We start from the raw sequence: 17500 nt of genomic DNA on the forward strand, positions 1-17500 counted from the left end.
GTACATTACACCCATTGTCATTTCTTAAGGCAAGTAAGATTGCTAGAGGAAAGAACACACAAAGTGTGTGATGCACACAGAATTGTAAAAGTAAAGCAAAGTGAACAGTTTACTAGTGTGTGGATAAGAGAACAATAAATGCAGTATCTGTAATGGAGGTTAGATGAGTATTAGCTACTAGGAAGCACTAATGGAGTGAACAAGAATGATGCTTAAATCATCAATATCCAGGTGCTTAGCATTACTTAGGAATAAAGCAATTAGGATTCAAAGGGAATAGTTATCAGATTTAAAAAGAGGCCATTTAATGTTTGTCACTGTGTCATTACTCCTATTTAATGGTAGGGGAACACTAAGGAGTTAAAAAGCATCATGAACATGGATTAGATAGTACAGTGAAACAAGTCACAGCAGTTATAATTAAGAAGTGGGTAATTGTCACAGTTACTGCATAGTGACGTGGAAGATGCTATTGTTTTCCCCTATGCTTTCAACAGGAACAGGCAATGGAGTATGAAGTCTGCCGAAAATGTTTCAGATGATAAATACTATAGATGGAAAACTCATGAATGATGCAGTCAGTATGAACTGCTGCCCCAGACTTGTCATGATTTTTGGACTGTCGGCTACTTACAATTTTTTCTGATTTCTTTCTATTCTTAATCTCTTCAAGCCTTACCCATCATGTTGTCTTCATTCTGCTCACATTGATGATGACCATGGCAGCCAAGATCTATTACATTTTTCAGATATTCTTTGGAATTTAATTGAAAGCTTAGAATGCATTTAAATATCCAGACAAGCTGCTCTAGAAGAGTGAAATCCACCTATTATATTGAAAGTTAAAGGTGGAGCTGAGGGTATAAAAACTAAATGAACAAAATGTGATGAAAGAAATACTCCATTTTCAGTCATGAGAGATGTAAAATAGAAAATTCACTAATCATGAAGAAACATTCCAATCTTCCTAAACTCTTTTAAGTGACTCCAAAAAAAGGAGAGATTTCTCTTTCTCTTAGAGGAATCAGAGGACTAAAAATATAGAAATGAAACTGCTACCAATGGGCAAAAAGCAAACAGAGAACAGAATTTAGTGACCTAATAACAAGGAAAGTAATTGCTGTTGAATCAAATTTCCCTCTTGATAAGATTTTCAAAACCACTAAGTACATATTACCCAGTGATGTGTGCATTCTTGGAAAAAGCTGCTGTGAATCTTCAAGCAGCCCAGGTTTAAGTGATATGCAAAAAAACTATGGTAACGATGATGACATTAAAAGGTTCATAGAACCACTATTAATAGCTAGAGGCAAGATGAAGCACTAGTTTTCTGCAAGGCATCACAGGCAAAAACACTAAGCTAAGAAGAAATGCTAATAAGAAAAAAGAATGTGAATTTCAAGAACAGCTTTAAAAAAAAAGGAGGTGAACTCTTCTATCTACAGTCATCTAGAAAACAATAAGGTACTTGAAGAACAAAGACAAACCAGAAATAAAATTGTGTATGTATTCTGTATGTATTACAATTCCACCAATAACTCCATATTAGGAATTATGCTGAGCAAACAAAGCAATGCCATTGAGAACTCACTCAGTATTTGATGCCCACAAGATGATATAATTATGTTACCTACAGAAATGTATCTCACAGGTGAGAATATACTCGGATACGTCATTCTAGAATCGGAGTTCTAGAGTTATCGTGATAACTCTGGCATTGCAAAGCACTTGTTTCAGAACCAAATAACTGAATTTAAAGTTAATGGGTTCTTTCAGTCAGAAATGGAGAAATTAATCTTATTTTGATGAGTGTAATAAACTTTGCAAATAGAAGTTCAGTCTGAGCAACATATAAAGGACATAAAATGAAACATAGTATAAATATTTCCCTCGTGTGATTTAGCACTATTGTTCCATTTCAAACCTGTTGTAAAAAACAAATATTTTATTTAGAAAATAATAGTATTTTGCAAAAGTTAGTTGTTTTTACTCCTTTTTGGAAACTTATAAAGAGCAATGTTGGATTCAAGTGAAATCCCTCATAACATAAGTGAAACTAAAAAGTCTCAGTTCTCTGTCTAGCATGAATAAAGAGAAGCACAAAAGAGAATTTTAATTTTGATGCTTATTACTGTAATTTCAGAAGTTCCCTGTCTTAGCAAACAGCAGATATTTTCTTTAAAAGTGAGTATTGTACTAATTCTGAAATTTGTCCTTTAAACAAGCATGTAGGACAGAATAGATGTGTTTTACAACAGGAAATACCAACCCTGTAAACATCAATGAGAACAGGTAAATATTTGAAGATAAGAGGTCCTAGTGAGATTTCTTCTGAAGTGCATTTTCAGAATTGGGGCCAAAAGAGAAGAAATGGCACAGCTGCAGAAGAATTCACAAGAAGTATAATTGAAGTGTAGGATAGTCATCATGGAGTTAGCTTCAGAAAATCCTTCATGTAAAGAATGATGCAGAACTGACTGACTGAGAATATATACACTGCTAGAAGAACCGTATCCAAAGAAAAGCTTGCTTGGGAGCCTGCTTCCAAAAAAATCATTCTTAAACACTTAGCATCAAATATGAATCTGAATTATCAACCAAAGCAGTGTATATAAGAAAATAGAAATGGGCTAATTAGGTGCAGGAAATACTGGTGTTGAGCACATACTGGAGAAAATCTGAGTAAATTACTTTTTTAATTTTTCTTTTAATATATATAATGAATGATTAAAATAATCTATTATTTCCATTCACTATAACTGCTCCATTTCATATCATTAGGGAATGGAGATTTATGAATGTAAGTATTTGCCAAGGAACAAAAGGGGGATGCGGGGGCTATTTAGCATTTGGCAGAAGGGAAAAAAACAAGACTCTACCAGCTGTTTTACACAGTGGGCTTTTGCCCACGATGGGCTAATTAACCTTAAGATGCAAGATGAAAGGGGCTAAAAATCCATCTCAATTGTCAGAGCACTGTGTATGCTATGCTCCTAATGATTTAAGTTTATCTTAGAGAAGAGCTAATTTGTGGAAATTAGAAAATATAAATAGTAAGTTACTGTGGAACAGTTGGCCTGTTTACCTGTAATTCTGTTTTTATACTATTAACAGCAAAACTTAGATTCTGAGGCTGAATTGATGCTAGTAAGTTGAACAGTACCAGAGAACATTTCCTAAAAACTGAACTCGGTTATTTTTAAAGGTAAACAGTGAGAAAGGACATTGGCACAGTTCTGGCCGACACCAACTAACATCCTCCAAAACAATGCCTGGGAACAACTAAGAGGCTACCATGGGTTTTCAGCCATTCCCAGGTGTCACTTTGAATGTGGACTTCCTGTTTTAGAGACTAGAACGATATGTTCCCAAGCAAATTATTTTACTGGTATAGCCCAAGTCTGAGTTTTCTGGAGCCTATTTTACCTGAAGGTCAAACTAACCAAATCTATTAGCAAAGTTATATGGAGAAACCGTACCTATAATTTTAATGAACAATGACCAGCCATTTTTGGACCTGGACACTGTATGCCATTAAGAAGGAAATACAACAACTTTATATTTCCTTTATATGCACTCTCTGTGCCAATAAGTGTTTGACAAAAGCCAGAGGGCAGTCAGCCAGAGACTCCATTGTGGAAGGAAAGTCATTCTGATCCAATGAAGAAAAAAGCAAGATGCTTTGACCACCACTTAGGGAAACAATAACATCATCATCATCAATCAAACCAGAGCTGCAGAGCAGAGAAGACATTGCTTAAGTCTTAGTTTGCCTAACAATACTAGTGATTAATCCTGTACCTTACCTGCCAAAAATAAATAAATAAAAAAATAAAAATTTAGAGACCAACAGCAAATGGAATTACTGCATAAAGTGAAGTGAAGTATCTCAACCAACTCCCTGCCTCTGGTGTGCATGTATTTGATACATGTAAAATTAGAGGATAAATGGGAGACCTTCAGTCTGCAAGGATGTACTGAGAGTGAACTCTGCAAAATTGGAGACTATCAGACACACACACACAAAGCTTCATTTTTGGGGACTAAACAAAACATTCTTCAGAAAATTCAAGAAGTGTTTTCCAATTTGAGCAAAAAACAGATTCAACCTCAGCAAAACAGTTATGTGTTCAGTTTAAAAGCACAAGTCCGAGTGTAATGTTGCATGTCTGCAATAATTTTACCAATTAGGTTTAAGAGATATTCGGATACCCCTGGAATATGGATAACAATGAAACTGCCATTAGTAATCGCCTTCAACAGAAAACTTATCCTATCAGTCAATTATTCAGAAATATTGTAGAGGGTCTTAGCCAACATTTTTGTTGTTGTTGTTAGTATTTATTGTCAGTTAAAAAACAGATTGAACTGACTTAAGGTGTGGACCAAATGCCTGATGATCCAGTAGTATGGGAATAACTATTCTGCACTTCATCAGACATTATTTTAAATGTTTGCATACAAAAAAATTTACAGACAAAATTCTAATCCATGTTTTGCCTACATCAACATCATTCAGAAAAAAAAAAATACCCTGTAACATTGCTATTATTACACTAGTGATGTTACAGAAGCCTAATATAGACCAAAAACATTTCTGTTGATTAGATTTCAATTAAAATTATATTTTTCTGTTTAGGGAAAAAAGAGATATCGTCCAGGCTGCAGCAACAATTCAGAATTGCAGTGAGTACACCTTATTGCAATATTTTTTATCTACTCACACAAGCCTCATAAGTATCATAGAATTGCAGGATCACAGAATGGTTAAAGTGAAAGGGACCTCTGGAAGTCATCTGCTCCAAACTCCCTGCTCAAGCAGGGAAACATTTAGCAGGTTGCCCAAGACCATGTCCAGGTGGCTTTTGAAGCTCTCCAAGGAAGGAGACTCCACAACCTCTATGGGCAATCTGTTCCAGTGTTCTGTCATACAGTGACATGAATGCATAATATGCTGTTTTAGAAGGGGATGGTGACTAGGCAAGTTGATCAAATTAATTAAACAAGAAAATCATCCCCTTATAGACTTACTGTTTGAACTTTGTGGAAATCCAGGTAAGGAGGATGGACCATTCATTCCAGGCAGAAGAACAGGAGGAAGGCCAGGGAGTCCTGGATATGCTGCTGGCAAACTGATACCATGAAGAGAACTGCTGTCCATCATGCCTGGTTGCTGTACTGTTAATCCTAGCACATCGGTAGCCTTCTTTATGCGATCCAATTCTTGCTGTGCCATCAGCTGTCTAACTGTTGTAGGAGCTAAATAATCTTTCTCCCGATCTAGCTGACTTCCCACAGTTTCTCTCACTTTTGTAATATGTTGTTTGGAAAATATGTGATCTCTTATGGACAAACGTGCAGAGTATTTCACACCACATAGAGAGCATTCGGGCTTTGTTCCATCAGGCCCAGTCTGATTTATCATGAATGGCTTCCCTATGTTAATTTTGAATTTCTTTTCTTTAGCCCGTGCATTCTGAAACCAGACTTGGACCACACGTTTGGGCAGACCAATCTCATTCCCTAGCATTTCACATTCTTGCATTGTAGGAGTCCGGTAGTCACTAAAGCAAGCCTTGAGAACTTTAAGCTGGAGGTTACTCATTTGTGTTCGGAAACGTTTGTGGCCTGGCCGATCACTGTTTTTGGATTTAAAGGGATTGCTAGCTCCAAATGGGTTAGGTGAACTTGGATCAGCTATGCTTGAAGTTTCACTGCGGTCAGCATTATCATCGGGGTCATCAGTAATGTAATAACTTTGGTCATGATCACCATCCTTGTCACTGAAATGTATTGAGGGGCTTGTTAGGGAAAAGAGAAATTTATCATCAGTATTCTCATTTGTAGGTGTAGTTGCAGCTTTTGTTAGAGTATCATTTGCAAGTGTTTTTTGTTCTTTGGGAGGTGATGCAGGCTTTGCATCCCCTGAACTGCCAGTCGTACTTTCCATTTCATTGTTCCCCTCATCTCCTGTCGTGGCATCACTAATTGCTGTATTAATTGACGAAGTCTCATCAAAGTCAGTCTTGTTTTGATCATATCCAGAGTCAGTAGGAGGGGCATTCAAATTTTCTATATCCTCACTTGACTCTGCTTTAAAAGAAGAAGGACTTAAGAGATTCTTCGGTGACATCTCTGCAGTTTTGCTAACGGGGGTTGATACAGTGGAGGCTAATTCATTTTCACTTGATAATTCAGTTTTTGCTAATGACAATGATGGGTAATCGAAAAATATGTACTTTTGGGGACTTTCTCCTCCATCTTCAGTTGATATCAAAGGACTTGGAGGCAAACTATAGCCTGCCTGTTTCCCTTCATTCCAATGTCGAGAGCGAATATGACTTTCTAAAGCTGATTTTGCTTTAAACAGAGCTCGACAAAAAGGACATCTTTTATGGGACTGGGCTGGACCAACTGCACGGAATTGTCCCTTTCGTTCTCGGGCTCTTGTATTCTGAAACCAGACTTGTACAACTCTCTTTTTAAGTCCCACTTCACGCGCAATGTGATCTAACATCTTTCTGGTGGGGTTGGAATCTAATAGGTACTTTTCATAAAGTATTTCTAGCTGCTCTGGAGTAATTGTAGTTCTTAAACGTTTATCACGATGTTGATCTTCTCCACTGTTTCCTCCCTCTTTTTCACTACCGTTATTGTCTTCCTTATCATCCAATTTTCGTTTCATGGAACCAGAAACTGTAGCAGGGTGTGTCGTGTGTGATGAACCAGTCTGTGGTGGCATCTGAGCGAGAGAACTATTAAGTAACTGTCCAGTCATCAAAGGATTATTGGGGTCAAATATCATATAGGGCATATCCATTGGTCTTTCTAAAAACTGTGAGTGAAGAAATTGGTTTTGGGCTGCTAGGAAATGCATGTGCTGGTGCTCTTGCCAAAGTTCTAGAGTTGGAAAGGCAACTGTACACTGATCACATTGGTACTGTAATAACTGAGGAGGTAGACTGTTCTGTAGAGGAGTCATTGAAATTGGTAAAGGACTGGATGGAACAGGTGCAGTTTGTGATGCAGAAGGAGGTCTCCCTACTATTTGTGGTGGTTTTTGTTGCTGTGGTTGAGAGGCTGAGGGCTGAGGATCAGAAGGGGTTACTGGAGCAGACTGTACTGGTTTGGTGCTTTGGGAAGTTGTATCAGTTTGCTTAGAGACGGTTTCGTTTTGTTTTGTTTTTTCTATGGACTCTGGTTTAGGAGAAGACTTCTCAGGTTCTGGTTTGGGTGATGGAATCAAAGGAGTACTAGAACCAGAGCCAGAGCTTGCTGCTGTGACTGCCACACTTTTTGATGACTCGCTTTGGCCTGAAACTGTGCAGTTCTTATACACTGTTTGATCAGAGGCATCCATGGAATCTTCAGTTTGGCTTTCATCTTGAGCATCATCATCTTCATCTTTATAACACTGCTTTTTCTGGTGTGTAATCAAATCAAAGATCCTGGGAAAAACTACACTGCACTTTTTGCACTGATATTGCATGTTACTAGTTCGAATGTAGCGCTCATTTGTCAATTCCCTTTTCTCATTGTCTTTAGTTTCAGCTTGGTTTTCGTAACTTTTGCGAGCTTTTTGTCGTGCATTTTGGAACCATACAACAATAACTCGAGTAGGTAGGTTAAGAACAGTTGAAAGTTGTTCAATTTCATCATCCTTTGGATAAGCATTTGTATCAAAGAAGTCTTGGAGGACACGAAGCTGGTAGTCAGTAAATCGTGTCCTAGATGATCTCTTGCTGAAAGATGCATCAGACTTGTAAGGTTCTACAGTTGAAGGTTGGGGATCTATTCTGATATCTTCCAACACTGTTATGGGAGGGTTGCTGAAGTTATATGGAGAATCTTTATTTCTCTGTCGTTCTTTAAACAGTGTATTACGAAACCAGTGCTTGATAACTTTCTGTGAAAGACCAGACTTCTCAGCCATTTCTTGGATTTGTTCTTCACTTGGAGAATTGTTTATATCAAAATAAGCCCGCAATATTTTTAGCTGGTCATCTGTAATTCTTGTACGTGGGCGCTTGAACTGAGAGTGGCGCAGGAAATTGGGATCTAAGCCCAGCTGCTGCTGACAAAGCTGGGTAAGATCTGCAGACAAAGTATCCATTGGTGGCAACTGGAGGGCAAGCTGAGGAGGCAGTGCAGGATGCTGTACTGGCTGCATCATAATTGGAGGGAAGAGTGGGAGATCAAGTGAAACAGGAAGCTGGACTTGAGGTGGGGCTGATGGTGGTGGTGGTGGTGGAGGAGGTGGTGGTGGTGGAGGAGGTGGCGGTGGTGGTGTGGGTGGTGGAGCTTGTAAAGGAGTGGGAGTTGTGTTTTGAATTTTTCCAGCCCCAGCTGAAGAAGGCTGAGAAGGAGTTGGAGGAGGAGGAGGTGGTGGTGGTGGAGGAGGTGGTGGTGGTGGCGGTGTTTCTGGAGAAGATGGGGAAATTGGATAAAGCTTGTCATATGCCTCCCTGTACTGCCTGGCAAACTTTTCTAATGCTCCATATGGAAAAAATTGTCCATGCACATGTTCTTGGTGACTCTTCAAAATAAGAATATTGGAAAAGAGCTTACTGCAGGTTCCACATTCCAGTTTGTCCGTATTTTCACCTTCACCAGTCTTGCTTTTTTTCTGCACCTTTTGTCTGTTCTCATTGTATTGGATAACTAACTCAAACCCAAAGTTCTCCAACAAAGCCTTGGCTGCATTCCCCCTTGCTCCAGAAGCTATTCTGGGTGGTGGGATGGCTGGTTCTGAGGATTTTGGCTTCTTCATGTCTTTGTTTTCTTTTAGTCCTTCATTCTCATTAGTAAAATCTTGCTTTGGCTTCTCCTGTTTCTCAGAAATCTCTTCGGATTCCTTATATGATGGTATATCCTTTATCAACTGGCAGTCAGTACTTACTAAGCTGTTTTGCTCTGCTTTCATCATCTTGTTGCTTTGCTGCTGCTGTTTTTGAGACTGAAGTTGGGGTTGAGTAGATTGGTACTGTTGTGCTTGTTGCTGCAGTATCTGAAGCTGTGTCTGGCCAACATGGTGCTGACTTTGAATCTGCTGCTTTAAATCTTCTAGCAGTGATCCAGTCATACCAGCCATTCCAGGCATACCGAATGTGGCAGAACCAGGCAAACCCAGATCTGGGCTTAAGCTAAATTCTGTCCCAGGTATATAGAATGGGAAAAGGAACTGAGGCTGTTGAAATTGTAAGAGTGTTTCTGGTGTCATTGGAAAGTGAGGCAAAAAAGCTGGGTTTAGAAATTGGGGTTGAAAGAATGCAGCTTGCTGTTGCAGTTCATGCTGTAGTTGCATTTGAAGTTGTGCTGGTGACTGGGGTGGGTGATGTGTAGGCTGAGCAGAAATTAATTCAGAAGGCTGCTTTTTATTTAGTTCTTTGGCATCTAAATGTGTTTCTTTGCTGTTAACTGCTGGTAAGCTCATAGAATCTAGCATTCCTTGGCTGGGGCTATTAACATTCCCTGCTACACTATTTCCGCTACTTATATTACCACTTGGTTCTAATTTTGCAGCCCTTGCCTTTGTCTGATGAAGCACAGATCTCATATGGATTTCCAATGTAGAACTTTGGCTATATGCAACATTACAAATGCTGCACTTGTAGGGTTTGTTGTCAGTGCTGCTGTTTGTTTCTTGAGGGACAGGACTTGATGCTTCCTGCAAAACCTTTTTGAGTTTATGTAGATGGGAGACTGAGTTATAGTGGACCAAGAGAATGTTCTTTTGGGTGAAAGACTCTTTACACACTGTACACTTATATGGGCGAGACGGATCTAGAAATTTTTCCATAGTAAAATTTGGCCCTTTTCTAAAAGGTAAGGTCCGCTTTGGTTCTGAGCCCATATCATCTGGAATAGAGCTACTATCACTTCCTACAGGACTTGCTTTTCCTTCCTGATCCATCTCATAATCTCTTTCTATTTCCTGTTCAAGTGCATGATCATCTTGTCCCATATTTTCACTTTCTGCCCAGAGTTCACCATTGACAGGTAAGGATGCGCACAGCTGCTGAAGTTCAGCTTCATTGAGTTCTGGGTGGCCTGCTTCCAAGTGTTTTTTTAAAGCCTGGAATGTACGGAAGTTACGTTGGCATAGGCTACACATGGTAGCTGCTCTAATAGCATGATATTGGGAATGTATCTGAAGCTTCTGCATAGTCTTAAAAGCCAAGCTACAATGGTTACAACGGTACTTATAGACATGGCGGTCAGAAACAGAGAGCTGTTGCTTCTTCTGCTGTTCATTTAGCTGATCTGGCATTGAGTCAGTGGTCTTTATATCTTTACTGCTACTCTTATTCCAATCTGCTGTTTCAGTAGATTCCTTAGGTGGCTTCTGTTCCTCGTTCTTAATTTCCATTCCAGCTTTTGATTCATCCATCCCAGGAGAACTTTTTTCATCCACAGGACTTTCACCTAGTTAAAGAAAGTGAAGTGTCTTTTATGCAGGTATAAGAGAATAGCACATAATATTAGTGTCTTGTTTTCCACTGGAAATCAAGAGAGGCTACGTATGCTGTGTATTAATAGAAATAATAAAATGCAAACATGATGATCAGAGTGACAATAGCAGCACAGCCCAGCACAGCACTTCTCTTTTTCATAAGGTAGGAGTTTATTGGTATAATGTGAGCATTAAACAGTAAGATTGAGGGAGGGAGTAGAAGTGGGGACAATAGTTAGGACAGGTGATTAAAAAGATAGGCTAGGAGGAAAGTGGTCCGAGGACAGAGGGAGGAGCATACTGTGAGACACAGTAAAGTAGCTTCCCAGCACAGAGTATGGTAAGAGTACAGGAGAAGAGCACAAGAAACCTATTACTGCAAATGGAGTCAGGGTTATTTGCCTAACATTCCCCAAAGAAGCTGGTGAAAGTACCACTGTGTTTTAGGACTGGGCCTTATTTGTTGGATAAACAAGGAGTGTCTTACCTTCAAAGAGGTTAGGCACTACTGAGTGATTAATTTTACCTCTAGCACAAGGAACCATTCTCGTATACACGTACATCCTAGTAGCTTTGTATGGGTGCAGATAGCCAAATTCAGGCCCCTTGATAATTTTCTCTCTCTTTTTTTTTTTTTTTTTTTTCTTTCTGTTTTAATCTCTGTGGTTACATGCAAGCCAAAAAGGATTCACTTTACTCAGAAGGAAACAAGCGGTTTATTCCTAAATTGTCTATACCTAGTTTTAAATGTCTGGGCTATTTCTTGCATACCTGAATATTTCCCAGATCCCTCTGCTGTAATAGTTGCAGGTGTATCACGTTCAGATTTCTCTGAAGCAGCTGCTGGCAATAGCATACTATTAGGCATCATGACATCTGGTACAGGAACCTTTGAAAGCCAAGAACACAGTATTATTAAAGGAAAAGTCACACTATTTAGTATTATACAGCAGTATTAGATTATTGCAGAAGTATTATTTGAAAAGAAGAAAGAAAACTAAATTGGTTTTGTTGATCTCCAATTACATACTGCTCATTAAAGAGCCCTTTCAATTCTTTCTTCCTTTTTTTTTTTTTTTTTTTCCATTTTAGTCACAATGAAGTGGTTGGCCTACCATCACATTATAAATGAAGGAGTTGTCTATGGATACAGAAATGAATCCTTAAAGAGCTGGATCTGAGATTCCCAAGTACAGCAAGACAACTAGAACTAAGACACTAGGCTGTCTTGGGAGATCTGTTTTCTAACTGAATCTACAACTTAATAACAACATTCTACACCTGACATTTATTTACTAACATTGATTTATGTAATGTTGAGACATTATTTTTCACAGAAATTTATTTTTTTGGTATGGCCTGTGCAATTTCTCAGTCAAGAACATGACTTCTTTGGTGAGTTCAGATGAGATTCTTTCTTCAAACAGAGTTTGCTGGTTAAGGCATTCATCCCAGATATGGGATGAATCAAGTCTGTGCCCAAACCAGGTTAGGTACTTAAAAACAGGTATTCCTTATTCCAATGGAATTGCCCTACCTGCTTCACACTTTTTTTTTTTTTCTTTTCCCCATGAAAAATCTAAATGGCCTTTTATCTAGAGGCAGAAAGAAGAAACAAAACAAAACAAAACAAAACATATTTTATAATGAAACTTGTATTCTCCAACTAGGACCACTATTCATATTTTACAATGATTATATTACAATGATTACAATGATTATATAATGAAAGTACAGCTCAGTTATACACAGGAATATTTCTACATTTTGGAACTACACTTTACAGGGAAGTCAGGGAAGTTCTTTTTTTTTTTTTTTTTTTTTTTTCCAAACTAGAATCATGATACCTCTGGGACCTGGATAATATTAGACCCACTTTATGGGTGTGCACTTAGAGACACTGACAAGCTTTGCTTTTCCGAGGAGGAAACTGCAGGTTTTCATCATCTTTGAAATCCACCTCCAGTCATTTTCCCAAGGGACATCAGTCACTGGATGAACTGGCAACAGAATCTAAGAAACCTGACCTGCTCCCCATATCACGTTACCCAAATACTATGTCACTACAAATACATTGCCATGAGGCCTGAATATATTTCTGTAGAATGTACATCAGTATTTGGAACACTTACTGTCATGAGCAGCTTTTCCACACAGTCAGGGGACACACTGTGCAGATGGGTCAAATGAAGCTGGAGATGCATTTTGTTGCTGAGGACATCCTGGCAGAGGGGGCAGCAGATAACAGGTTGCATTGAATGCTGTGACAGGACATGCATCTGGATACGATTTGGGTCCCTACTATTGTAGTTACAATAAGGACATTGATAGAACTGAAAAACATCAAATTAAGATGCAGGCTATTAGTCAGCGTGCTTTTAATAACTTGATGATAGTGCTATTTTAATAGCACATCATCTCAGTTTTATTTTTGAGTTATCTGGAAAAGTTCTAGAATACAATTAAATTCTTACACTTTCCTTTACCTGCTCATGACAAAATTTACTGTCCTCTGGAGGCTTTGATTTTTTAGCTGCACCATCCTCTTCTTTTGCCAGAAGAAGCTGTTGTGCCCCTACCACAGTGTTCACTTTTGGTTCCTTCTCTGGTGTGACTATTCCTGTTCCAAAAACATAATTTTTAAGAACACATTTTAAACTTTAAAATATCCTATTTTACGAAGAGGCTGTGATTCCAAAGGTCTGTGTTGTCTCTGAGGATATTTTTTAGTTCTAAGTTTAAAGTTCTAAGGAAAAAAAAAAAAAAAAAACAACCCTAGTAAGTATATAAGTATAAAGATGAAAATATGAAAATACACTTTTATCCTTGATGGAGATTCTATAAACACATTTTAAAATGGACTCTACTGTTTAGATAACCTAGGTTGCCTTTAAAAATTAATCAATAATATGCTTTATTTAGCAGCTCAGTATGAATTTGTGTATTACATTAAAACAAATCAGCTTTTGCTTAAAAATCCTGTTTTCCAAAATAATTAATTTGCTGATGTTTAATTACCCTCTCTCTTTTCTAAACTGTCTGAGCAATATGATTATTGTGCTGTTTTGATAACTCCTGCCTAGTTACAATTCTGAAGCTAAATATAGTGAGGCTTTAAAAGAAATACTGTGGAGAATAGGATTTCAGAGATAAATTATTATTAATTATATACAAAGATCAGTCATTTGGGATTGCCTTAGATGTTTACACTGTGAATTTTTATAGTCTGGCATTTGTGATCAAAACCAGAATATAATTGTTTTCTATAGATAGTTCTACTATAAGTATTAAATACTATATTTAATGTTATGCCTGAACTAGCTGTGTAACGTGGCCCAGTCGTGCACACATCAAAGAAAGCAGTGCAATTCTAATTTCCCAGTCCATCAGAAAATTCTTTCCAGCGTCAATTTGCCAGATAATCTCTTCTGCTAGGCTGGATATTACAAGAGCATTGGGTAGGCATGTCACATACATCTCACGACAAACACAAAACCTCATTTACCAACCATTCCAATCTCATCATAGTGCGGCATCATCTGACCTTTTTTCTGCTGTTTATTATGAGTATTTCTAATTTTAACTTTCAATTTTCACCATCTTCCAGTCAATTTGCAACTAAATTATTTCCAGGGTGAGGACACTATCACTGGACACTGGGTGCAAATACATCTTGAAATGCAATGAAGCTAAACCATTGATTGCTATCAGACCCAACATAAATATATAGTCCAGGGGTAATCTGATTGTATGCTGTGCATGAAGATTTATCTTGATTTTTTTCAATCCACATAAGGTTCATATAAATGAACAAATTGCACCTCATTGCACAATAACCTAGGATTAATTTAAAAATAAGGTCATGGATGTTTTGGAACAAAGTAAACATGAACAAAGAAAATGCTTCTATTTTTCTGTAGACAAAACTAAGAACTTTTTTTATTGTTATCAATATCATATACAATTTGTGCAATGGTTGATATTAAAAGAGCAACATTAAAGAGAAGTAAGATAAGAGAAAAATTTTCAGGGTAAATATCAAATCCTTATGGTAAAATAATAAACAATTGAAAACTGAATCATACAGAGACATATTCTGAAGGGCATTTAAAACAAACAAACAAACAAACAAACAAACAAACATATTTTATGACTTATACATTAATGTTGATTTCCCCACACATTGTTATTCATTCCTAAGATGGTAATTATTTCTTTTGGTGTAATTTAGGCCAGCAATTCTAACATGTTCTTGCTCAAATTGAAGTTTATTCTTGCCATATTTTCCTACTTTTAATGACCAATTTGTCAACATAGGTTTAATATCTGTACAAGCAAGCTGCTTTCTGGAGCCCCACCGAATTTTTACTCTCTCAGGAATGGCTCCTGGAGGCCTCATTTAGATGGCTCAGTAAGGGTTGTGCCTACAACCTGACGGACTAGCGAAGCTTTAAAGGCAAAATCTACATGATACAACAACAACAGACACCATTTTATTACTCAGTTTGGTTTATTATAATACAGTACTCACTGGCTTAGCTGTATTTACTTGGCAAGACACCATTATTATTTAAATGTCTTAACTGTGAGAGTTATACAAAGTAAAAAAGTGACATACTATATTAACAGAGAAAGGTTGCTTCTCAGGTTTTAGAAGGATAGGTTCAAATTATTAACCTCTCTTCATTTCCAACTGTCAAAAATGTCTAACAGTTGACTGCTGTTTCTTACCTTTATCATATGTCACTTTTAAAATGTTCCTTTATAAAGACAAATGGGCTAGGATCTCAACTGGTATATAATTCATTATACAGGATGCTGAATTTAAAAACTAAAAGAAAACAATTCTCTTTTCACATTAGATTGTTTTCAACATTTTGTTATGGAAATTAGGATCCCAATTCTGCTCTGAAATCCGTTTTAGAAAATGCATTTAACTGTGTTTTTGGCATTGGCATATAACTGCTAATGAATTTTAGCTTGGAGTGCACTCTGCGTGTGCCCGGGCACACACAAGGTTAATATTACACATCATCTTCCACCACAGGATAGGACAACTTAATTACTTCAAAGGGCCAATAATAATCATAAAACACATAGTTCTTGTTTCAATAAAAACAAATATTTTTTTGGTTAAATTTTCTTTTGTGGTTAATATAATAAAACCATGGAATCATAAAACACTGTGCTGGGGTCAATAAATGCATAACAAAGCACAGGTTTTTACTATGCTTACTATGATATTTATATAAATTGTTGAAATTTACAGATCCTTTGTTGTTTTTGTTGTTGATGTTGTGCTGGATTCATTCAGTGCCAAATACTGTTACTTCTTAAAGGACTAAAGTTACATCTGGCCTATAGCAAAGCATATGTGACTGACAGTTTGCACAAAAAGAGGGCTGATTCTTCGCCCTGGGGCTAAGCCAATCACCCCTGTGCATGGTGAGGATGGAACTCCCCAGCCCAGAGCAGCAGCACTTTACACCTGGTCCTCGCCTGCCACAAGTGTAGCTGCCAAAAGCAAGTGAGGTTTGACTCCTCATGAAAGCAAATCATCCAGTTACTACAACTTAGTGCCTTTTCTTGCTGTGTTAACTTTCTTCTTTGTGTTGGATTCAGTGTTTTAAGGAGTTGAACAAAAAGCAGGCTGAACTAAGTCATGGCTTTACAGATAGGGTGTTGAAGGAGGAAGGGGAGAGGAGAGAAAATATTATGGTCCTGAGCATGAAGTGTGGCACTTTTTTTTTATAGCTGGGTGTTCCCCTGGCATGCTGGCAGCTTAAAAAGCAGCTGTAGGAAGAGACTAAATCCTGTTATTGGTATTTTAAACATGCACTTTCTATTCTTGAGACACTGCTTTTTTTCCTAATTGTGAAACACAACTGCAATTCATTTTACAATATATAATACACATCATTATTTTAGATGAATAATGTACTTTCAATACATTTATCTGAAAAACTAAGTTTAATTATAATTAAGTGCCACAAAATATACTACTCAATGATTAACTGTCAGTTACGGAATTATTTAACTTGTGTAAAATTGCTAATACAAAAATGACATAATTCACTGCAATTCAGATGCCTTCACTTTATTAGCATCTTTGAAACCCCAAAATAAAAATATAAATGTTTGTGTGACTAACAAGGGGGAGAATGCTAAGGAAATAAAATTGTGGAAAACCTACAATCAAAATACTATTTAGTTATTTATGAATCTATATGTTTGATAAAGATTGCAATAATTTAAGACTTCTGACACATTAGATGATGTTATTCAGCCTCAAAATAATTCTAAAATTATAATTACTGGTAGAGTATTCCTTCTAATTAGAGTAGAATGAAAGGATAATTTTCATTGCAATAATGAAGGTTAATTTCCATCCTTCCCCATGTTTACTACCTTATTAAAAAGTGCTCCCCTTAGCCATGGCAGAGACATATTACATTTTCAATGCAAATGTATTAATCTGGATAAATTCCATATTAATTCTGGCATTGCATAGAGCTGTAATTTGGATTATAATTAATCTAAAGTGGCACTAGATTTAAATGACAATATAAATGAGGCATTAGTAGGCTTTTCTATTCTGAATGAATATTCAACAAATATAACTCGCATATTGCCAAGTCTCATTTTGAAAGCTCTACTCCTTGAGATAAGGTAAGCAATACAGCACAACAGCTTACACAAACATAGTGTTACTAAATACATGTTAATCCTTTCTCGTCTAATAGATTCTATGCTAAAGAGGGGTCACACCACTTTCCTGTCTAACTTGTTAGTATTGTGATTAATTTATTGTTTTTCCTGAGATTTCTTTGGCAAGACTTGCAACACTCAATTCACGAGAAAGCCCAAATTAACATTCAATTACACATAAGCAGTTATGCAGTCATTAGAAATACTTGTCAGCCGAGTGAAAATTAGGATGATGATTTGAATGATACATATGGAGAATTAATTTAGATTATGAAAATAAAATTTCTAACAGATTTAGGAATTTACAGTACAAACTGCTTTCTCTAAAGCACAAAGGCA

General features: G+C 37.1%; 1 protein-coding gene across 6 annotated transcripts in view; it reads right to left on the reverse strand.

Annotated features, from left to right (window-relative positions):
• The window catches only part of ZFHX4 (zinc finger homeobox 4), a 156924-nt gene that overhangs the window by 5356 nt on the left and 134068 nt on the right, over positions 1 to 17500 (reverse strand). For all 6 annotated transcript variants that reach the window (XM_072034509.1, XM_013105861.5, XM_005026319.6 and 3 more), the window contains exons 6-9: positions 12940 to 13073; positions 12586 to 12786; positions 11225 to 11342; positions 5032 to 10425 (exon numbers count right to left, since the gene is read on the reverse strand). In XM_072034509.1, coding sequence (XP_071890610.1) covers positions 5032 to 10425; positions 11225 to 11342; positions 12586 to 12786; positions 12940 to 13073 — 5847 coding nt within the window. The remainder of the gene's footprint in view (positions 1 to 5031; positions 10426 to 11224; positions 11343 to 12585; positions 12787 to 12939; positions 13074 to 17500) is intronic.

Source organism: Anas platyrhynchos, chromosome 2 (genome assembly GCF_047663525.1).
Source record: "Anas platyrhynchos isolate ZD024472 breed Pekin duck chromosome 2, IASCAAS_PekinDuck_T2T, whole genome shotgun sequence".
Taxonomy (NCBI): domain Eukaryota; kingdom Metazoa; phylum Chordata; class Aves; order Anseriformes; family Anatidae; genus Anas; species Anas platyrhynchos.